Source organism: Vigna umbellata, chromosome 3 (genome assembly GCF_029865625.1).
Source record: "Vigna umbellata cultivar VRB3 chromosome 3, Vumbellata_1.0, whole genome shotgun sequence".
Taxonomy (NCBI): Eukaryota; Viridiplantae; Streptophyta; class Magnoliopsida; order Fabales; family Fabaceae; genus Vigna; species Vigna umbellata.
The window spans coordinates 33833214-33856543 of NC_142167.1; the positions used below are offsets into that span (position 1 = coordinate 33833214).

The 23330-nt window shown below is 42.6% G+C and overlaps 2 protein-coding genes and 1 long non-coding RNA gene across 3 annotated transcripts; all 3 read right to left on the bottom strand.

Annotated features, from left to right (window-relative positions):
• Window positions 1–4141: 4141 nt before the first annotated feature.
• Window positions 4142–7332, bottom strand: LOC148202320 (uncharacterized). Its single transcript, XR_015785183.1, has 4 exons — window positions 6825–7332; window positions 6616–6682; window positions 6418–6511; window positions 4142–4607 (listed from the first exon to the last, which is right to left on the bottom strand). It is a non-coding gene; the product is annotated as an uncharacterized LOC148202320 (long non-coding RNA).
• A 2453-nt stretch (window positions 7333–9785) lies between these two features.
• Window positions 9786–11070, bottom strand: LOC148202321 (uncharacterized). Its single transcript, XM_088108235.1, is given in 1 exon segment — window positions 9786–11070. A coding segment is annotated over 1 exon segment (714 nt). The 3' UTR covers window positions 9786–10356.
• A 5118-nt stretch (window positions 11071–16188) lies between these two features.
• LOC148202322 (uncharacterized) lies at window positions 16189–18149 on the bottom strand. The gene is made up of 2 exons (XM_088109593.1): window positions 17565–18149; window positions 16189–17481 (listed from the first exon to the last, which is right to left on the bottom strand). The coding sequence occupies exons 1-2, from the start codon at window positions 18147–18149 to the stop codon at window positions 16189–16191; spliced, it is 1878 nt and encodes a 625-aa protein (XP_087965719.1).
• Between the last annotated feature and the right edge of the window lie 5181 nt (window positions 18150–23330).

Here is a 23330-nt window from a genome sequence, read left to right on the forward strand (position 1 = left end):
GGATCAATTTGACTTTCTCTGTTGTTTGCTGGATGAGCTCAGGTCCAGTTAGCACGTTCTCTCCCTCTTGAAACCAGCAAAGTGGCGTTCTGCACTTCCTCCCATAGAGAGCTTCAAACGGTGCCATTCCAATGCTAGACTGGAAACTATTGTTGTACGTGAACTCCACCAGAGGCAAAATCTCATCCCATGCGCCCAAATGGTCTAGGACACACGTCCTCAATAAATCTTCTAGCGTCTGGATGGTACGTTCAGATTGGCCATCCGTTTGAGGATGATATGCTGAACTCATCTGCAGCTTGCTCCCCAACTCGGCTTGTAATGATTGCCAAAAACGAGATGTGAATCTCGTGTCTCGGTCAGAAACTATGCTTGAAGGCACTCCATGTAGACGAACAATCTCATTAATATACAACTTGGCCAAATTGGTCATGGACATCTTCAGATTCACTGCCAAGAAGTGTGCGCTCTTTGTCAACCTATCCACAATCACCCAAATTGAGTCATGGTTCCTAACTGTCCGTGGTAGATGGGTCACAAAATCCATGGAAATGCTGTCCCACTTCCATTCAGGAATTTCCAGTGGTTGAAGCAAACCACCTGGTCGTTGGTGTTCGGCCTTAGCACGTTGACAAGTCAGGCAGGATGCTACAAATCGTGCAACATCACTCTTCATTCCAGGCCACCAGAACGAACGCCTAAGATCTTGGTACATCTTAGTCATACCGGGATGTATGCTAAGACGGCTATGATGTGCTTCCTCCAGTATAATCCGCTTCAGCTCTCCATCATTGGGAATGCACGTTCTACCAAGGTAACGTAACATACCATCCGTTCCAGCATTAAATTCTTTAGCCTTGTCTGTACCAAGTGCATCAAAGATTTTCACCAAGTTTTCATCTTCACGTTGCTTCGTCCATATACGATCAAACACATTGCTTGATATCCTAAGGTTGCAGCACTTGATGCTGTTCGATTCTAACTCATACTGCAACCTTAGATCTCTGAAACTCTCCACTAAGTGCAGCTCCTTCACCATCATTAACGAGACATGCACTGCCTTCCTGCTTAATGCGTCTGCCACTACGTTTGCTTTACCAGGATGATAAAGCAACTCAAAATCATAATCTTTTAGGAATTCCAGCCAACGCCTCTGCCTCATGTTCAACTCCTTCTGGTCAAATAAATATTTGAGGCTCTTGTGATCACTGAAGACTTGGAAAGTGGATCCGTATAGATAATGCCTCCAAATCTTCAATGCAAACACAACCGCTGCCAGCTCCAAATCATGCGTTGGATAATTCTTCTCATGTATCTTCAATTGCCGAGAAGCATACGCCACTGCCTTCTTCTCTTGCATGAGAACGCACCCCAAACCTTGGTGAGATGCATCACAGTAAACTTCAAACGGTTTGGTAGTGTCCGGAATCACTAAAACTGGAGCGCTTGTCAACTTATTCTTCAGCTCTTGGAAGCGTTCTTCACACAAATCCGTCCAAGCAAAAGGGTGATCTTTCCTTGTAAGCTGCGTCAACGGTGCTACTATCTTGGAAAACCCTTCAATGAAACGCCTATAGTAGCCCGCAAGACCAACAAAACTCCTCACTTCCGTGACTGAACGAGGACTTTTCCATTCCAACACTGCACTCACCTTATCTGGATCCACTGAAATACCTCCAGCCGAGACCACATGTCCCAAAAACTGCACCTCCTTCATCCAGAATTCACACTTGGACAGTTTGGCATACAACTCCTTCTCCCTCAACACACTCAGCACTGCCCTCAAGTGTTCTTCATGCTCGGCTTGTGTCTTAGAGTAGATGAGGATGTCATCTATGAAGACAACCACAAACTTGTCCAAGTAAGGTCTGAATATACGGTTCATATAATCCATGAACACAGCAGGAGCGTTTGTTACCCCAAATGGCATCACTACATACTCGTAGTGTCCATAACGAGACCTGAAGGCTGTTTTCTGGATGTCATCCTCCTTCACCCTGATTTGGTGATATCCTGAACGCAAATCAATTTTTGAAAATACCGTTGCTCCATGCAGCTGATCCAGCAAATCGTCTATCCTTGGCAACGGGTATTTGTTCTTGATGGTCAGCTTATTTAATTGCCTGTAGTCTATACATAACCGAGAGCTACCATCTTTCTTTTTCACCAAGAGTACAGGAGCTCCCCATGGTGATACACTTGGTCTGATGAATTGCTTCTCCATAAGTTCTTCAATCTGTTTCTTAAGCTCGGTCAATTCTGCAGGCGCCATCCGGTAAGGTTGAACAGATATAGGTGCAGCTGTTGTCACCAAATCAATGGTGAATTCAATCTCTCTAACAGGAGGCAATCCTGGTATATCTTCTGGAAATACGTCCAGAAATTCCTTCACGACTGCTCGTTCAATACTGCTCTCCTGGGACGTCCGTGCTTCTGCCAATCCTCCTAATTCCTTATCTTCATGCGTCATGATGAGGAAACAGCTTGCTCCCTCCATGATGTCCTCCCTAAACTGCCCAACAGTGATTGACAGTTCTTCCTCTTCTTCACTGGGAAAAACTAATTCCTTCTTCCCACAATCTATAATAATATGGTTGGTAGCCAACCAATCCATTCCTAGAATTATTTCCAAGTCCTTCAAAGGTAAACAGATTAAGTTCACCTTATAACTATGCCCCTCAACCACAATAGGACATCTAATGCATACGGTAGATGTCCTAAGCTCTCCAGCCGCTGGTGTTGATACCACCAATTCAAACTGCATATCTCTCTCCACTATTCCCAGCTTTTCAACACACGCCTTCGAGATGAAGGAGTGCGTCGCCCCCGAATCAAACAGCACACAACATTGCATTCCATATAACAAGCAAGTACTGGTGATAAGTGTACCTGAACTTGCTGCTTCCGCACCAGTAATTGCGTACACACGCCCAGTAGCTTGGGCTCGACCACCCCTTCCTTGTTGATTTCTTCCTGCGTTTGGCGGCCTCATCACTGCTCTCCCACCAGAGTTGCACTCATTCGTTCCATGTCCACTTCTTCCGCAACGAGCACAATGTTTTCCTCTCGCCAACTGAGGGCATGATGAACGGTAGTGTGGCCCTCCACACTGAAAACAAGTGATACTACCTTGCTGTCCAGACTGTCCAGCAGGAATCAAGGCTTGAGATCCACTTGTGTTGGCTGCTGGGCGAGCGTAAGGGGATCCTCTCTGATTCACACTCCCCCTTGAGACAATTGGCCCCCTTACTGTTTGTTGTTTCTTATACCGTTCCACCTCTGCTAAATTCTTTTCCAGTACCTTAGCCCTCTCCACCATGGCAGGGAACGTTCGGATGCATAAACTGGAAATCACAACCTTCAGATCACTGCGTAGACCATTCTCAAATTTTCTGCACTGCCACTCCTCACTAGTGGCCATTGTATTGAATCGGACAAGGTGTTTAAACTTATTGGTGTATTCTGATACAGACATTCCACCTTGAACCAGCTGTAAAAACTCCACCTCCTTTGCAAACTTTACGCTGTCAGGGAAATATTCCTCATAAAACTTATTACGGAATACTTCCCAAGTAACAGGGCGGTGAGCGTCTACCAGTATGGCCCTTGTGCTCGTCCACCAATGGCTTGCTTCTCCAGTTAATAAGTATTCTGTATAAGCCAACCTGTTCTCATCCGGACACCTTTTGGCGTTAAAAATCCTCTCCATATCCCTTAGCCACTGGTCCGCCTCATCAGGAAGACATTTGCCACTGAACTTAGTCGGATGATGTTGGAGGAAACTCTCCAAACTCCATTCCGCTGCAGGTGGGGCAGCGTTAGAAGAAGATGCTCCAGGTGCACCTCTAGTTGCAGCCAGTATTTCCATCAATTGCCTTTGCGTGTTTTCAGAATGAACACGCGAGGCCTCCAAACCTTGCATAGCAGCTTGGTTTTGCTGCATCAAGGTAGCATTCTGCTCCATTAACGTGGTATTCTGTTGATGCAATCTTTCCACCACGGTTTCCAACAATCTAGTGTTGTTGGACGTTTCGGACTCATTCGGTTGAGGAGGAGGAGGAAGTCTAGGTGCCATTTGTTCTCTGGATGCAGAGAAAACAAACGAGCATTAGTTATGTCCAAGAGTTAAAACAATAATAACTCATTAAACATGCAATAAGCACACAGCAAAAACACAGTGCACTCATAACCCTACAGTGTCCTTAGAAGAACAAAACTGCTCTGATACCACTAATGTAACATCCCAAAATACAGTAATCACTATAATTCAGAATTAATTACAATTAACAGTAATCACAAACAGTCTTTGCATTTAAAACTGGATTGAAAAGCCTAACGGCATCAGTACAGAGGACGCGTGTAAACGCATACAATAAAACTAAGAATGAACGCTCTTAAATACATAAACTAACGTGCACCAAAATACAATCAGAGATGAATAAGACGAACGGCCTTACAAAATAGGTGGCCGAACGTTATAACTATGCTAACATGTACAGCCTAAATCAAACGAGCACTCTAAGGCTCGGCCTTTACTTCAACTTCAACCAGATTGGAGTCGTCCAAATTTTCTTCTTCCAGCATTGCTTCAAGGGATGCACCACCATCTGCTCACATCCACAACGGATGATCATTGCATTTGACAAGACGGAGTATACATGTACAGTAGACAACACAATGGAAATGCAAGGGTAAGCTTATAATATTTAATTTATACAATCAACACATACAGTTACATTTCTAAACACACATACAGCATGTAATTCATCAAATAATAATCATATAAAGGCATATAATAAGACAGACCGTCCGGACTGTATAACCATGTAGTTACAGGCGTCCTTGCACCCGAGTGGTGTAGTAACTGGGTAACACCAAACAGCTGCCACTCGAGGTAAGTCCGTTCTTACGTCGCCCATGTTAACTTATGGACTAAGGACCTCCTGCCATTCCCACGCATGACTACCCCCTTCTACTTGAAGAGGTGTATCACGGAATATCAGGATGGACCAAGCCAGCATTAACTAACCACAGTCATACTTTACCAATTCAATATTCAATCATATAAGAGACGTTCCTCCCTGGAACGCTCGTAAAAAATCCAATTCCAATAATTCGTTCAACATATCATTCGTCCACATTAAACATTTCTCATTTTCACATTTTCATTCTATGTTCCACTCTCTTAACATTAACGTCATGCATTCTTTACTCAAATAAAACGAACTTATTACAGAACCTTTGATTTCACGTTTCTGAACAAAAGAAACGAACTCTTATTCACTGATGGACATTAAGAATTCTTAAAGAATTTAGATGAGATTGAATTTAGAAGTTCAGAATAATACTTAGAAGATGTTGAGTACAAGAACTTTAGGTTGAATCAAAAGAAATAATTATCTTACAGAATAACTTAGATAAATAACCAGAATATTTAAAGTACAGAAACAACTCTTACTGTCAATGAATGAACGTTCAGAAATTTACTTTGGACGAACGTCAATTACGTTCGCTCAGAATTCAATAATAAGGACGAGCGTTCAGTTAGAAACCGAACCCTGCTGTGGACGAACGCTAGGTCAATGACCAAGCACGAATCAGCACTAACGCTGGTTATAACCCAAGCGCTTTATATGACGAGCGTTTCGGTATAGGACCGAACGCCAACTTTGGACGAACGTTCAGTTTAAGGACGAACGCTCTCTAGAACTAACGTTCGACATAAGGTCGAACAACAATAAGGACGAACGCTCGACATGAGGCCGAACGTCACTTATTTATAAAGTTTTAAATATTGATCTATACTGAGCAGAACGAACGCTCATTCACTCAATTGGGGGACGCTCGTTCTCGAGCAGAATTCATTCCAAATGAATGAATTCCAATCTAAGTCATGTTAATCAAAACCGAACGGTCTAAGACCGTACAGTGACGAACGTCCTTTTAGCAACAGAGAATGATCAGAAAATTTAGATTTTTCACACTTAGCAGAATTTTTCCAGATTTCCATTTTTCCAACTTTATACTTCCATTTCAGGTTTAATTCCCTTCAAACATCATCATACAGTTTTCAACATCTAATTCATTCCAAGTATCCAATAACCATACTCAGTTCATGCATCATCAATTCAACATGTAATCAGATCAAATCCAACATCAAATATCATTCATCCAAGCCGTATCAGTTCATGACAGACCCATCCAAACTAGAATTCATATCAGATATCATAAACCATTCTTAACAGCTCAACCTCATAATTTTCATACATTCCAAACCAACATGCAGATCAATCACATTATCAGAAAACCAGATTTCATAACTGTGGTCATTTACACAGCTCGAACATCATACATTTAATACATGCACATCAGATCATAACACATACAGTATAAATTAAAATTATAGGCTTCCCTTACCTGTTACTGCAGTGAAATTCCAATTGTTTAAGGTTTATCTTGATCACTCACAGTTCTCTACCCAAATGAATTCACTCCACGACTTTCACTAAATCTAAAATACCAAAATAACATAAAGATCAAACCTATAACTCATTCATGCAACCAGAATTTGATTAGCATGAACTCAATGGACAATTATGCAGAATGAGAACTTACCAGTTCAGTTCTCAATTCTGTTCGAATCAAGTTGATGTTCACGGTGCAGTGACAGTGTTTACAGTATCTGAAACAGAATTTGAGGAGATGATGAATGAGTAATTTTAGAGAGAAGATGAGAGTTCTCAGAAACTCAGATTTTTATCCTTGCATGCAACTGATACAGTGTTCCTAGAACTTTTAAGATTAGATTGTGGTTTGGAGCTTACCAGTTACAGAATCAAAAGAGGTTCGGATCAAAATGGAGCTTGCTGGCCCGTGAATGTTCCTATGGTTTCAGAAAACGGATTGGAGTTGAAGGAAGTGAGTAATGGTAGAGAGAAGATAAAGGTTCTTAGTGAGAAGTTGGAGAAGATGAAAGGTTTGGTTTTCTGAGGAAGACGAAGTGTGAGTGTGAGTGAAAGAGTTTTCTCAAAACTCAGAATTTTGAGTGGATTCCACATCAAACAAGAGAGCGTTTCACAGTCTGCCACTTGCACACCAAACCCTGCTTGGAATTCTCTCCCGTGACACTTGGCGTGTGTGCATGCACAGATTGGTGCGTTTTTAATGCACTGAGTGTGTGTGACGTGGTGCAGTTTCCAGAGAATGGTGGAGCTTGATTTCAGTGCATTGCAGGAAGAGATTTAGCAGATTTGAAGTAGGATTAAATCAACTCAGAATTATAGTGCACTAATCTGGTTTAACACAGAATTATCATTGCTTAATTATATAGGGTCTTACACAATCAATAACCAACATATTTTAAATTATAATGCTGAATTTGGTTCTAGGTAAAATGTTTGGTGGATTACATTATAAACAACGACAAGGCCATTTTTTTTCCTGGCCTAACCTCAATAGTCCAAAGACATTAATGAGTTGCGATAACTAGTCTTCAAATACATCACAGAAAAAGTTAACCTGAAAGTTAATGATCAAGAGAATTTTAGGATTATTTCTATGGTAAAGGAAAGTATTTTGGTGGTTGAGTTTGTTTTCAACTAATACCAGACTTCATTAAAAAATATATTATAATACTAACTGTAACGTCCCAAAAATATACATCATGCATATATAATAAAGAGTCATCATACATAATATAAGAAAGCAGTCAAGAGTAATTTAAGGATTACAGTCATCCTTAGAATAGTGCGGAATTGACAACAAGAGTATTTAGAATTTCTCCATGAAAATCACAGAGAATTTAAAACTTAAAATACACACGAGTTATTCCAAACATTAAGAATTATGAAATAAGACTAGCTAATCTAGGCTGCAGCACTGCCGTCTTCATCAAGAGCTGCTTCCAAAGTATTCTCCTCGCCATCTGCTCCCATCCAAGTGGATGATCATCGCCAAAGAAACATACCCAAACAACACACAACACAAACAATGCAAGGGTGAGCTAGATATAAAAAACATGTTATACAATCCAACATGATATGCAAAAGTCACTCATACATGGTAAACTAACATCACAAGACTTGTTACATTAAACCCCGACTTGTTACTTTATAGACCGACTCGTCCGGACCAGAATGATTACCGAGCTATGGCGGGTTATGCACTCGTGGTGGCCTCTACTGCTTTGCAAAGCCATTGCCAATGGGTTCCACCCTACCACCCTCACGAGGTTAGTCCGTTTCGCGCCCTGGAGCATACTGGAAGCCTCCAAGACTAGGACCTCCTGCTACTCCTCACCACATGGATCAATCCTCTCTACTTGAGAATGAAAGACCATTGGAGCGTCAGGAAAACCCTCAAGAATGAGCTACCATGAAATCATTCTGTACACCCCAAATCACCACCATATATCCTCTCCTTGAGGATCATGGAATTACGTCCACCACCATGTATCCTCTCATGAGGATCATGGAATTACGTCCCTGAATCATATTGTTACTCCCGAATCACCAGATATCCATTTTATCACAGTAAATCCAACACACCTCATACATTCACATAAATCACTTCACAGTATATATTTTCCAAACCTTGCACGTAATTCAATTCAAGAGAAAATGAATTTAAAATCCAACATTTGCAGAATACTATTTGGACGAGCACTGTTCACCGAGCACAGTGGACGAACGTTACTGAACGAACACTACCTTCCAACCACTAGGCCGAACACTATTTGGACGTACGTTCGTTATCAATCACCAGGCCGAACGCTGTTGGACGAACGTTATCAAATCCTACACTATCAGGCCGAACGCTAAACCATCGAACACCAATACTAAATTCAACACTTGGACGAACGCGCAACGCTTGGAACCTAAGAATACTACTCAAGGCCGAACGCTCAACATTGCTATCCGAAAATACAATGTTAAGAACGATCGCTCAAACTCACTAATATTATAAGGCCGATCGTTAAAGATTTCAAATTATAATATCCAATTATGGCCGAACGCTCACAATCACAAATATCCATGAACGAACGCTTATGATCCAAACTAAGGAATCCAAATTAAAATCGAACGCTCAGAAGCGAGAATACCTTATCAAAACCGAACGTTCAACAGAATAAGACCGAACGCTCAAAATTCCAAAACTTAAAACTATCAAGCCAAGACCGAACGCTCACAATTAGAATCAAGGAAAGGCCGAACGCTCACAATCAGAATTAAACCAAAACCGAACGCTCACAATGAGAATTAAACTATGACTGAACGGTCAAAATCCAATCCTAAGAATACCAACTAACGACCGAACGCTCACAATCACAATTAACCAAGGCCGAACGCTGACTAATACACCGAAACCGAACGTTTAGAGATCCAGACTTAATAGTATCAACTTAAGGTCGAACGATCAAGATTAAACTTAAGAATCCGTTAAGGACGAACGACTGCAATTTCTATTACCAAATACCGAACGCTCAAGATCACGTAAATATCAATTTAGGGACGAACGCCTAAAATTACTAATTCCTGTATACAGTTGGGACGAACGTCTAATATATCACTGCAAACGAACGAACGCTCGTTAACACAAAACCGAACGCTCATGCTATTTTGGCCGACCACTAATTGGTCGAGCCATTTGGACGAACGTCCAATTTGGCTCACCAAATTGGACGAACGCGCGATCTGCAGAATTCTGCAGAATCGCACCAGATTTTCGGAGAGAAACCAGAAACCCCATTTTCATCCCCTTCTTCCCAGATTTGCTTCAACAACAATATTCTACCATCACTCATACAGATTCATACACAACAAAGTCACTCTAAGTACGAAATTTGTTCATCAACGACACTATATTATAGATTTCACAACACACATACATGGTTCATAAAATCCAGAAAAAAGGATCTAGCTCCCCTTACCTCTTGAAGACCTCCTTGAATCTTGAATCTCTCTCCCAAGGTCTCCTTGAAATTCCAGAGCTCTCCTCTCACTCTTCAGATTTTTGCAGCAAAACTCCAATTCTTCTTTTCCCGAAATTGCAGCAAGCCTCTCCCTTCTCCAGATGCAGCATCCAACCCCTTCAATCCACGATTTCTACCTTTAAGAAGGAAGAAATGGTGCTCCCCATAGCCACTCCTCAGTGCTATGCCCACCAACAAAGGAGATGATGGTGTCTTTGGTGGCTGGAGCACTTTCAAAGTGGGAAGACCCCACCATCCACCAGCTGCTGTTGCCACTTGAAGCGCCCCCCACCACTACACGAACGTGCAGCCAGCCGCCCACTTCCATCGTGCAGCCGCCCCCTTCCACTTCCAGGAACGTGCCTCCCTTCCCCACCACTTCTCTGTTAGGTAGCCGCCCCTCCCACTTTCAAAAGAAAGTGGGACGTGCGGTCTTTACATTCTCCCCAACAACAAAAATTTTCGTCCTCGAAAATTAGGCTTTATCAGAACAAGTGTGGGTAGGTTTCTCTCATCTCGTCCTCTAACTCCCAGGTAGAGTCGCCCGTTCCACTGTTCCAGATAACTTTGACAAGTCTGACAGTTCTTCCTCTAAGTTGTTTGTTTTGACTCTCCTCAATCTTTATTGGTTGCACTTCAATTGACAAATCTTCTCTGACTTGCACATCGTCAACTTCAAGCACATGAGAAGGATCAGACATGTATTTTCTCAGTTGAGATACATGGAACACTGGATGCAAGTTTGCCAACCGAGGTGGCATGGTTATCTCATAAGCTACGGGTCCTACACGTCGTAGAATCTGGTAAGGACCAAGATATCTAGGAGATAGTTTCCTAGCACGAATGGCTCTTCCTACACCGGTAGTAGGAGTCACTCGTAGGAACACATGATCCCCAACTGCAAATTCTAACGGCTTGCGCCTCCGATCAGCATAGGACTTCTGTCTATTCTGAGACGCCCGCATCCTTTCTTGTATAAGCTTCACCTTCTCTGTAGTCTGCTGAACTATTTCTGGTCCCGTCAAAACTGCTTCTCCATCCTGAAACCAACAAAGAGGTGTTCTACAGTGCCTCCCATACAACGCTTCAAACGGTGCCATGCCGATACTAGTCTGATAGCTGTTGTTGTAAGTGAACTCAACTAGTGGCAATATCTCATCCCATACCCCTAGGTGATCCAAAATGCAAGTCCGCAACAAATCTTCAAGCGATTGGATTGTCCGCTCAGACTGTCCATCCGTTTGGGGATGATAAGCCGAGCTCATCTGAAGTCTGCTTCCCATCTCACTCTGAAGAGTTTGCCAAAACCTGGATGTGAACCTTGGGTCTCTATCTGATACAATACTCGAAGGTACCCCATGTAACCTCACTATTTCCTTAACATACAGTTGCGCCAACTTCGCCATAGACATCCTCAAATCGATTGCCAAGAAGTGGGCACTCTTGGTCAATCGGTCCACTATTACCCATATTGCATCATGTCTTCGAACAGTGCGTGGCAAATGGGTAACAAAGTCCATAGCGATGCTATCCCATTTCCATTCTGGAATTTCCAATGGCTGCAACAAACCTCCTGGTCTCTGATGCTCTATTTTAGCTTTCTGACAAGTTAAACAAGAGACAACAAACTGAGCTACATCTCTTTTCATACCGGACCACCAAAAAGACTCCTTGAGGTCTTGATACATTTTAGTCATGCCACGATGCATGCTAAAACGGCTTTTATGACCTTCCTCAAGGATTAACCTCTTCATTTCTGAATTGCTAGGGATACAGACTCTGCCTTTGAACCTTAAGATACCATCAGCCCCCAAGGCAAAATCCTTTCCCTGCTCAGTCCCAATCAAACTGGATGACGTTTGGAGCTCAACATCCTTCGACTGCTCTTCTTTAACACGCTTCAACAAGTCATTGGACACCACCAAATTACTGCATCTGATGCTGTCAGCTTCAAATTCTACCTGCAACCTCAAATCTCTGAAGCTTTCTACCAACTCTAACTCTCTGACCATTAAGGCTGAAATATGCACTGACTTCCTGCTCAATGCATCTGCCACCACATTAGCCTTCCCAGGGTGATAAAGGAGATCAAATTCAAAATCTTTAAGAAACTCCATCCATCGCCTTTGCCTCATATTAAGCTCCTTCTGATCAAAGAGGTATTTCAGGCTCTTATGATCACTGAACACCTGAAATTGCGTGCCATACAGATAGTGTCTCCAAATCTTCAAAGCAAATACCACAGGTGCCAACTCCAAGTCATGAGTGGGATAATTCTTCTCATGAACCTTAAGTTGTCTTGATGCATATGCCACTACCTTCTTCTCCTGCATCAGTACGCACCCTAATCCCTGATGAGAGGCATCACAAAAACCTCAAAAGGTTTATCTGTGTCAGGGATAACCAAAACTGGTGCACTAGTCAATCTGTTCTTTAGCTCTTGGAAGCTAGTCTCACAACAGTCTGTCCAAACAAAAGGTTGATCCTTCCTAGTCAGTTTTGTTAACGGCGCCACAATCCGGGAAAAGCTCTCAATAAAACGACGATAGTAGCCCGCTAGACCCACAAAGCTCTGATTTCTGTAACAGTCTTAGGTCTCTCCCATTGAAGTACTGCTTGCACCTTAGCGGGATCGACAACAATTCCTCCAGCTGAAATCACATGCCCAAGAAAAGGAACCTCTTCCATCCAAAATTCACACTTGGATAGCTTGGCATACAATCTTCTTTCCCTCAGCACTTCAAGCACTGCCCTAAGGTGATCTTCATGTTCTTCCCGAGTTTTAGAATAGACAAGTGTCGCAACCGGAATCGCGACGGGACAACGATCCGAAAAAGAAAACGCAGGGGTTTGAAAAAAAAGATTTTTTGGGAGTCGCCACCATAGTTTATTCTGGAAAACTACGGAAAAATCATAAAATGATAAGGCATAGTCTGCGAAAATGAGATTCTAAATTCGGGAGTCGGTTACGTGTAGGGAAGGTATTAGCACCCTACAACGCCTGCCCTAGGGCAGTACCTTTAACTAAATATGTGAATGTGATGTGGTTTTCAAAATGTTTAACTATCCCCTAAAATAAAAATTCTAAAGAAACAAAATATTTTTTAGTTTTTTGTGCTCGACAAAGATTGACCTTGCTCCTACGTATTCTCATTCAGAATGAGAAATCAGGGTTACGTAGTTCTTGTAGAAAACTGCTTGAAAATTTGTTTGCAAATTGTTTGAAAGATTTGTTTGATTGATTATGGATAAATTTGGATTTTTGGGGAAATGAACCTGACAAGGACTAGCCTTGCTCCTACGTATCTCCACTTTTGATGGAGAATCAAGGATCACGTAGTTCTGGCCAGAAAGATTGTTTGTTGTTTGAAAATGTGGATGTTTTTGGTTTTTGAAGATTTTATATTTTTTTGGTATTTTTTGATGTAATATTTAAATTTTTGCGTAATGAGCACTAGGCTGATGCGTACGATCGCACGAGCACTCACACGGCTTTTTTCTCTTATTGTTTGCGTAATGAGCACTAGGCTGATGCGTACGATCGCACGAGCACTCACACGGCTTTGTTTGTTTTATTTTATTTTTTGTTTATATTTTTTATGAACAAACCCAACAAAATATAAGATGCAATATACAAGAGTGGAGTTATAACACAAAGGGCTACATAAAGAAATAAAAATTTAAGAACAAAGTGAGAGAAACAAACCAACAAGAATAGGGGGTGCAGAGATAAAAACCCGGAGTGCAGAGAGTAGATTTGAAGCTCCTTTGTCTGTCAGGGGTGTAAAAATGAAAACAGAAGGGCATCCTGAAACGTGTGTCAGATCCAATTCCCCTTTCCTTTTTCTTTTTTTTTTATTTTGTTTGCACATAATGGGCTTAAGCCCAAACAAAAACGGGGTGTGAAACATGAAACCGTGGGTGCAGATAAAGTTATTTTTTTTTGTTTAAGGGTTTGGATGGGTCTGAGTCCAGGGAATGGATGCGGGGGTGCGCGGGTGAGAAAACAGGGGGTGCGTGAAGGAGGAAAATGTTTTAGTATCATTATTTTGTTTTGATTTATTAGAGAGAGTTGGGTCGGAAAGAAATAAAAAAGAAAAGGCCCAAGGCCTTTCCATTCTTCAGCCAACATTCCTTGGGGTCTCCTTCATTCCACAATCTCAACTCAAAACAGAGACCTAGAGTCTTCTTCCAAAGTAGCCAACGGAGGTATCTCCACCCCGTCATGCACGCGCGCCACTGTCTCAGCCAGAAACGGCTGCCGCCAGCTGCGGCCCAAGCCGCCGCCAGTACGCCGACCACCCAGGAAGGGGTTCGTCTCCGATGTCTCTGTGCCGCGTCTGCCTAACTGGCCGCCGCCTCCTCCAAGCAGACCGCCGCGAGTTGCTTCTGGTCTCTCTCCCTCTCTTCTATCTATTTTCTGCTTCTGTGCTTGATTGTTTTGATTGGGTTACAATGTAGACAAAATGGTGATGCTTTCGGTGGTGGGTTTGTCCGAGTGGTTCTTGATGATTTCCAGTGAATACAAGTGAGTATTGTGAGGGGTGGAGAATTGAATTTTCAAGTTTTGATGTTGGGGAGATGAAGTGGAAGTTGGGTGGAAGGATGGTGATTGAAGATTGTGTGGTGGCCGTGAGGTCTGGATAAAATGATGATGGGTGTTGGCCCTGTTGACAGAGAATGGAGGAGGATTGAGTGTTGTGTGGAGATGATTCTGTGGAGTGAATGGGATAGGAGTATGTGTGGTGAATCCTGGTTTGGTGTTTGGCCGTGGAGTTGGGAGTGAAAAGGAAATGGTTTGCTGTGGTTACGGCTGAGAGGAGCCAGTGCCCCCCAAGGCTGTGGTGATGAGGTGTTGTGATGGCTGTGAGGATGAAGAATGAGATGAAGATGGAGATGGTAACGGGTGAGGGGCTCAGAGGGAGCCAATGCCCCTCGGCCCTCTTCCCCCTCCCTTTCCTCGTGTGAATTATGTAGGCTTCAGCACAGTAAGAGATGAGAGTGTCGGTAGCTATGATTGGAGGATGAGGAGTGTCGGTAGCTGCGATTGGAGGATGCAGAAATTATTGGGTTGGTGGAATAGTTGGAAGCATAATTGGATGGTTGGTGAAGTGGGAGAAGGTAGAAGTGGACCGTTGGCAGATTGTGGGAATCATTACTGGGGCCGTAGGGGAGACACGAGAGAGTGATCAGGACGATCGGTCAGGACGAGCGTTCAGGACGAACGGTATACGGCGGAGTGACCTGGACGAGCGGTAAAGAGGAAAATGGGGTAAGGACGAACGATAGAATGACGAACGACCATGTAAAAAAATTATTACTGTTTGGGCGAACGCTAAAACAGGACCGAACGTTCACGAACGTTCAACAATAAACACTTTAAAACCGAACGTTCTACAACATCAAGACGAACGTTCAACCACATTAAGACCGAACGTCCAATAGCAAGTAAACATGACCGAACGTTCACTAACAAATAGACCGAACGTTCAACCACAGACCGAATAGCTGAACAATTTAGGACGAGCGACCGAACGTCTTTGGGGTCGAATGGTTCGAGGCCGAGCGGCCGAACGCAATTGAGGTCGAACGTCCGTGAGGCTGAAAGTGTGGATACGTGAGACCAGTAAAGGACGAGCGTCTTGATATTGTCAACAACGAACGGTTACGCATGGTGGAGGACGAATGGTCGCTCAGAGTAGCGGACGAACGGTTGTGCAGAGTAGAAGACGAACGGTCGCTCAGAGAAGAGGACGAACGGCTCAGTCTCACAGCAAAAGGTCGAACGCTCTGTTCTTTTTTTTTATTTTATTATTTTGTTTTATTTTATTATTCATTATTTTTCATTTTTTTTATTTTTTATTTTACACTCATGATGAAAATAAAATACAGCAAACCTATTAGTCCATCCGGACGAAATTGGGTGTTGACAACAAGTATGTCATCTATAAACACCACCACGAACTTGTCCAAGAAGGGTCTGAAAATTCGATTCATATAGTCCATGAATATGGCTGGAGCATTAGTCACACCAAAAGGCATAACCACATACTCATAGTGGCCATACCTGGATCTGAATGCTGTCTTCTGCACATCATCGTCTTTCACCAAAATTTGATGGTAACCCGACCTCAAATCAATCTTGGAGAATACCGTAGCCCCGTGTAATTGATCCATCAGATCATCAATCCTTGGTAAGGGATACTTGTTCTTGATCGTCAACTTATTAGTTGTCGATAGTCAACGCACAACCTCGAGCTACCATCCTTCTTCTTTACTAGTAATACTGGCGCACCCCACGGCGAAGCACTCGGCTGGATAAACTTTTTCTCTAATAACTCTTCAATCTGCTTCTTCAACTCAACCAGCTCAGCTGGAGCCATCCGATAAGGGGCTATGGATACTGGTCCTGCTCCTGAGACCAGATCAATAGAGAACTCTACTTCTCGCGGAGGAGGTAAACCAGGAACTTCTTCAGGGAAAACATCCATGAAATCATTCACAACCAGAAGGTCTACACTCTGGTTCACAAGCGCTGAAGAATTTAAACTAGGAGTCCCGTCCTTATGGAACATGATTAGGAAACAGCTGGCACCCTCGAAGATGTCCTTCCTCAATACACCGAGCGATAATGACATGTCTTCATCTTCTTCGGGAAATATTAGCTTCTTACCACCGCAATCTAAAAGAATACGATTGGCTGCTAACCAATCCATTCCCAAAATTACCTCTAACTCCTGCAGAGGTAAGCAAATAAGGTTCACTCTGAACCTGCGACCCTCTACCTCAATAGGACACCTGGAGCACACATTAGATGTCCTGACTAACCCAGCTACTGGTGTAGACACCACCAGATCACACGGAAGCTCTCTGACAACTAAACCAAGCCTCTCCACACAAGCTTTAGACACAAAAGAATGTGTCGCCCCCGAATCAAACAACGTCACACACGAAGCTCCAAATAACAAACAACTGCTGACAATTAAATTACCTGCGCTGGCTGCCTCAGTTCCGGTCAACGCATAGACTCTCCCTGCTGCCTGAGGTCTATGCCCACCCCTCTGAATAGATCTGCCAGCCTGGCTTGGCTGTGGTCCTACCCTCCTAGTAGTAGGACAGTCTCTGGCATAGTGTCCTTCTTGCCGACAGATATTACACCTCCTATACCCTTCTAACTGAGGGCAGGAATTCTGGAAGTGTGGTCCACCACACCTGAAGCATCTAACGGAACTGGCAAAACTGGATTGCCCCGATGACCGAGAGGAAGAACCCCTGGATCCGGAGGAAGAAGGTCTAGAGAAAGGGGTCCTTCTAGAAATGGAGCCTCCCCGGGATATCGCAGGTCCACCAACCCTAAGTGGTTGGCTCTGTTGTTTCTGAGGCCCTTCTAGTTCTCCCTTAGTCTTTTCCATATCATGGGCCATCTCTACCAAAGCAGAGAATTCTCTAATGCGCAATCCCTTCACTAGTAACTTTATATCCTTTCTCAAGCCATTCTCAAACTTGCGACACTGCCATTCTTCATTTATTGACATGGTGTAGAAGCGAAGCAGGTGTTTAAAACTATCTGCATACTCCGATACTGATTTGTTGCCTGAGCCAACTCAAGAAACTCTATCTCCTTAGCAAACCTGACACTGTCTGGGAAGTATTCAGTGTAGAATTTAGTTCTGAACAACTCCCAAGTGATAGCAGTCCCGTTCCTCTCCAAGATCGTCTTCACACTGTTCCACCAATGTCCAGCTTCACCTGTCAGCAAGTATTGGGTGTAGGCTAGCTTCTTCTCATCAGGACATCCCTTGGCTTCGAATATCCTCTCCATGTCCCCGAACCAGTGATCAACTTCATCAGGGTTGCACTTGCCAGTAAATCTTGCTGGGCGATGTTGCAGAAAGCTCTCCAAGCTCCACTCTTGCGCAGGAATAACAACAGAAGAAACACTTGGAGGAGTCCTAGCATTAGTCATCATTTCCATGAACTCCCTCTGAGTGTTCTCGGAAGACACTCTTGCGTTCTCTGCCGATATCCTTGCGGCTTCAAGATTTTGTAATGCAAAGGTATTCTGTTGAACCAACGCAGCATTCTGCTGTTGCAACGTTTGGAGTACCGCATTCAGCATCTGATTAGAGTCAAGTTGATCGACTCGCGGAGGAGAACGATGAGGAGATGTAGGTGCCATCTTCTGTCCACACAGAGAGAAAGACCATTAGCTTGACTCAAACTAATACAACTTCCTATACGAGGTTAGAGTACGCAATCACAAACGAAGCACACTCACAACCTACAGGTTTCTAAGGAAGGAACTGCTCTGATACCATTAATGTAACGTCCCAAAAATATACATCATGCATATATAATAAAGACGTCATCATACATAATATAAGAAAGCAGTCAAGAGTAATTTAAGGATTACAGTCATCCTTAGAATAGTGTGGAATTGACAACAAGAGTATTTAGAATTTCTCCATGAAAATCACAGAGAATTTAAAACTTAAAATACACACGAGTTATTCCAAACATTAAGAATTATGAAATAAGACTAGCTAATCTAGGCTGCAGCACTGCAGCCTGTCGTCTTCATCAAGAGCTGCTTCCAAAGTATTCTCCTCGCCATCTGCTCCCATCCAAGTGGATGATTGTAAGACCCGTAAATTTTGGGAATGGTGGGGACATGGTGGGCACCACTTTTTCATTTATTGGGCTGCATTATTGAAGGGGCAGGGAGGAAGCTGAGAAAAGTGGGTGTCTTCATTTTGGCATGGGAGAGGGAGCGAGAAAGCAGCCAGAGGAAGGGAGCCTTCCTTCCTCCATTTCCAGCCGTCCAAAGAACACCATGGGAAGCTGTACCAACTTCGGAAGGGCTGAGAGGAGGAGCTGGGATGGGCATCTGGTGAGAATGGAGTCCTTGCAGTAAGATTTGGGAGAGGAAGTGAAGAATTATGGAGGATGCAAAGAGATCTTGATCTGCACGTCTGGAGGAAGATGGATCACAAATTTTACAAAGAAAGTCTTCAAGAGGTAAGGGGAGCTAGATCTTTTGTTTGATTGATTTTATATGCTTTGTATGATGCAAATATGGGAAGAAGGGGATGAAAATTTGAGGTTGTTCTTGGTTTCTGGGTTTTCTGGAAAACTTGTAGAAATTCTGCAGAAACGCCGTTCGTCCAATTTGATTTCATATTGGACGTTCGTCCAAAATAGCTAACGTTGCTGAACGTTCGTCCAAGTCAAATTGGACGTTCGTCCTAAACTTAGTATTTTAGTGGGACGTTTTTGAACGTTCGGCCTTGGTCTCAAGACGAACGTCCATAGGTTGTAAGTATAGCGTTCGGCCTTGATTATTTTGGCATTCGGTCTTTATTGAGTAAAGTGATTTTAGAACGTTCGTACAATGGGCTTTGACCGTTCGTTGTTAAATTGTTATGCATAGGTTTCAATCTTGAGCGTTCGTTGGTAAATTGGTATCTGTAGCGTTCGGCTTAATTCGGTAGAATCAGGCTTGAATCTTAAAACGTCCGCTGTGTTGAAATAGTGATCATAGGCGTTCGTCCTCCAAATGGTGTCCGTCCTGATGTTGAACGATAGGTATTGGTTTAAGTCAGATTTTGAACGTTCGGCCTGATATTTGGAGATAACGTTCGTCCAGTTTATTTGGTGACGTTCGGTCAAATGGTGTTCGGCCATTAACTTGTAAATGGCGTTCGTTCGTTTTGGTGAATAAGTAATTTTAGCGTTCGTCCTTGGTTTTGTGAGCGATCGTCCTTGGTTTGTGAGCGTTCGGCCTGTTGATCTCGTAGCGTTCGGCCAAATAGTGTTGAATCCAATATGACGTTCGGTTTTAGCGTTCCGCCTAATTGTGTTCAGGCGTTCGGTGTTAGCGTTCGGTCAGTTTTTGTTAGCGTTCGTCCAATTGGCATAGTGGCGTTCGGCTTATAACGCTCGGTGGAATAGTGTTCGTCCATCCAATGGTCTGCAAATGGTAACGGGTTCTAAGTTCCTTTGCTCTTGGATTGAATTATGTGTACCAATGTTTGGAATATATGCTGTAACGTGAAATTTGTGAAAATATGTGAATGTATGAGATATGTTGGATTTGTTGTGATAATATGGTAGTATATGGTTATTCATGGCTTGGGTTAAGGTTCAAAGTAACAGTATGATTCATGGACGTAATTCCATGATCCTCAAGGAGAGGATACATGGTGGTGTTTTGGGGTTGTATAGAATGATTACATGGTAGCTCAGTTTTGGGGGTCATCCTGAATCTCCAATGGTCTTTCTTCTCATGTAGAGAGGATTGAACATGTGGTGAGGAGTAGCAGGAGGTCCTAGTCTTGGATGCTTCCATATGATCCAAGGTGAGTGATAACGGATTAACCTCGTGATTGTGGCCGGGCGGGAGTGCCCAAAGTTCCATCAGGCGGTAGTGCCTAAAGTTCCACCAGGCGGTAGTGCCTAAAGTTTCACAAGGCGGTAGTGCCAGGGCGAGAGTGCCCAAGTTTCATAAAGCCACCACGAGTGCAAGACCCGCCATAGCTCGGTAATCATTCACTTGGATGGGAGCAGATGCTGTCGAGGAGAGTCCTTTGGATCAAGAGCTAGAGGTTGCTGATGTTGCAGAGTAGTCTTCCTAGAAATTTCCTGATTGAACACTTGTAGTGATCAATCCTTTCAACTGTTCAAGTTTAAATTTTCGCTCATTTTATTTGGATGATTGTAATTTAACAATTAAATTACACGTCATATTCTGACTGTTCTCTATATTTGAATGTTGACGTCTTTATTATATAATATTGGTTATTATATAATTGGGATGTTACAATGATCATCGCCAAAGAAACATACCCAAACAGCACACAACACAAACAATGCAAGGGTGAGCTAGATATAAAAAGCATGTTATACAATCCAACATGATATGCAAAAGTCACTCATACATGGTAAACTAACATCACAAGACTTGTTACATTAAACCCCGACTTGTTACTTTATAGACCGACTCGTCCGGACCAGAATGATTACCGAGCTATGGCGGGTTATGCACTCATGGTGGCCTCTACTGCTTTGCAAAGCCATTGCCAATGGGTTCCACCCTACCACCCTCACGAGGTTAGTCCGTTCCGTGCCCTGGAGCATACTGGAAGCCTCCAAGACTAGGACCTCCTGCTACTCCTCACCACATGGATCAATCCTCTCTACTTGAGAATGAAAGACCATTGGAGCGTCAGGAAAACCCCCAAGACTGAGCTACCATGAAATCATTCTGTACACCCTAAATCACCACCATGTATCCTCTCCTTGAGGATCATGGAATTACGTCCACCACCATGTATCCTCTCATGAGGATCATGGAATTACGTCCATGAATCATATTGTTACTCCCGAATCACTAGATATCCATTTTATCACAGTAAATCCAACACACCTCATACATTCACATAAATCACTTCACAGTATATATTTTCCAAACCTTGCACGTAATTCAATTCAAGAGAAAATGAATTTAAAATCAAACATTTGCAGAATACTATTTGGACGAGCACTGTTCACCGAGCACAGTGGACGAACGTTACTGAACGAACACTACCTTCCAACCACTAGGCCGAACACTATTTGGACGTACGTTCGTTATCAATCAACAGGCCGAACGCTGTTGGACGAACGTTATCAAATCCTACACTATCAGGCCGAACGCTAAACCATCGAACACCAGTACTAAATTCAATACTTGGACGAACGCGCAACGCTTGGAACCTAAGAATACTACTCAAGGCCGAACGCTCAACATTGCTATCCGAACAGGTTTAAACAAGTGACCTATTAAACCTATTTAGTGACCTATTTAAACACCGAACAGCGGAACCCTGCCTAGACTAGGCTCGTTTGCAGTGCGCGGACCAACTTCCGTTCTCGCCGTTGCCACACAGAGCGTAACAGCCACCGTCAAATCTCGCCGTCAGTCAGGTACTTTTCCTTTTCTCTCTCTCTGGTCATCAAAGTTCAAACCCTTTCAATGTTTGCGTTGTCATGTGTAGTGCCTTGCAGTGTCACCACTCACCACCCAATCCCTATTTTCTGTTAAACTCGTAAAAGTTGCTATGCTTTTCTAATTTAATCAATTCAACATTTACAACCAAGAAAAATGGAGTTTACGACAGCTTTGTATAAGCTTCAAACATTGAACATCTTGATAACCAATTACTCCTATACTATATCGTTCTCTCAATCAAACTTATAACCCTTCCTTGCCCTTTGTATCGATCTCACAAAAGCTCTTCTTAAAAATCCTGCACCTTGAACTTGCATACCACTCAACCATAAGATTGATCTATAGCATAACCGAGTCACTAAAATCATTGCTCTGTGTTATTAGTTTATTAAGTGGGAAGGGAACACTGTCCTTCTCATATATAATTGACCCAAATCTTTCTTCTGTAACTATTAAACTAAAAGCCTGCTCATTCTCCTTTAGAAATTTGTTGAAATTCGGGGAGTGCTAGAATAAAATAAAAATAATAACAGTATGCAGATTGAATTTGCTTCGAGAACCACCCCTTTACAATATCTTTCTGTCCGTGGTGTACTTTCCTCTTTTTCTTTGCTTGCAGTAAGATTAAGAGCAAACTTAAATGTTTAAAAGGGTAGGGACACGACCAGATTTATTTTCTTCAAATGCGTTGTTATTTTGTTGTTTGCTGATTTCTAATATTTATTTCTGCAATATTATTTACCTAGTGCCCCACTTATTGGGTAAATGTTTGTTGTTGTCTATATGATATTCATTCAAAGTTCAGATTGCTTGATTTTTTGTAACCTTGTTTTCATCCTAATCTTTACAGAGCAACTGGAGTTTGTTCGGTATGTTTTCAATTGAGCAGTGTTATTAATTCGAACTGCCCTCTCACTCATCTCACTGCATGACCCATAAACTACTTGAGCCAACACAAACTTTTAAATGGCTCAGATTCTGCAAAATCTCACCATTTTGTTTCAATAACTTTAGTAGAAAATATCATTTTTTTTGGAAGCCAAGAATATAAAGCAAAATAAAACAAAATCCAGCTGCTTATGTCTCATCTTTGTCTCCTTTTTGTCTCTGCCATAGATTGACCTGAGGATGGAATACGTCAGCCCAGAAGGACTTCGACTGGATGGTCGCAGACCCATGGAGGTACAACTATTATTTTTTTCTTGGGCTTTTTTTTTTCCTCCTTTTTTCTTCACTTAATATTCATTCCAAAAAAGGTTCCTTTAGATCTTTCAAGAATACTCATGAAGCGTATGAAATGCGGAGTATTAATAAATAATAATATCCTACATGAATTCTTACATAGTCATGAATTACTGAAGCTTTATGTTA

What these genes read in the sequence shown, in the direction of transcription:
- LOC148202322 (XM_088109593.1), bottom strand. Translation starts at nt 18,149, where the DNA reads ATGGCACCTACATCTCCTCATCGTTCTCCTCCGCGAGTCGATCAACTT. An exon ending in AGTTTCTTGAGTTGGCTCAG is followed by an intron (nt 17,482 to 17,564) that starts GCAACAAATCAG and finishes GAAGAATGGCAG; the next exon opens with TGTCGCAAGTTTGAGAATGG.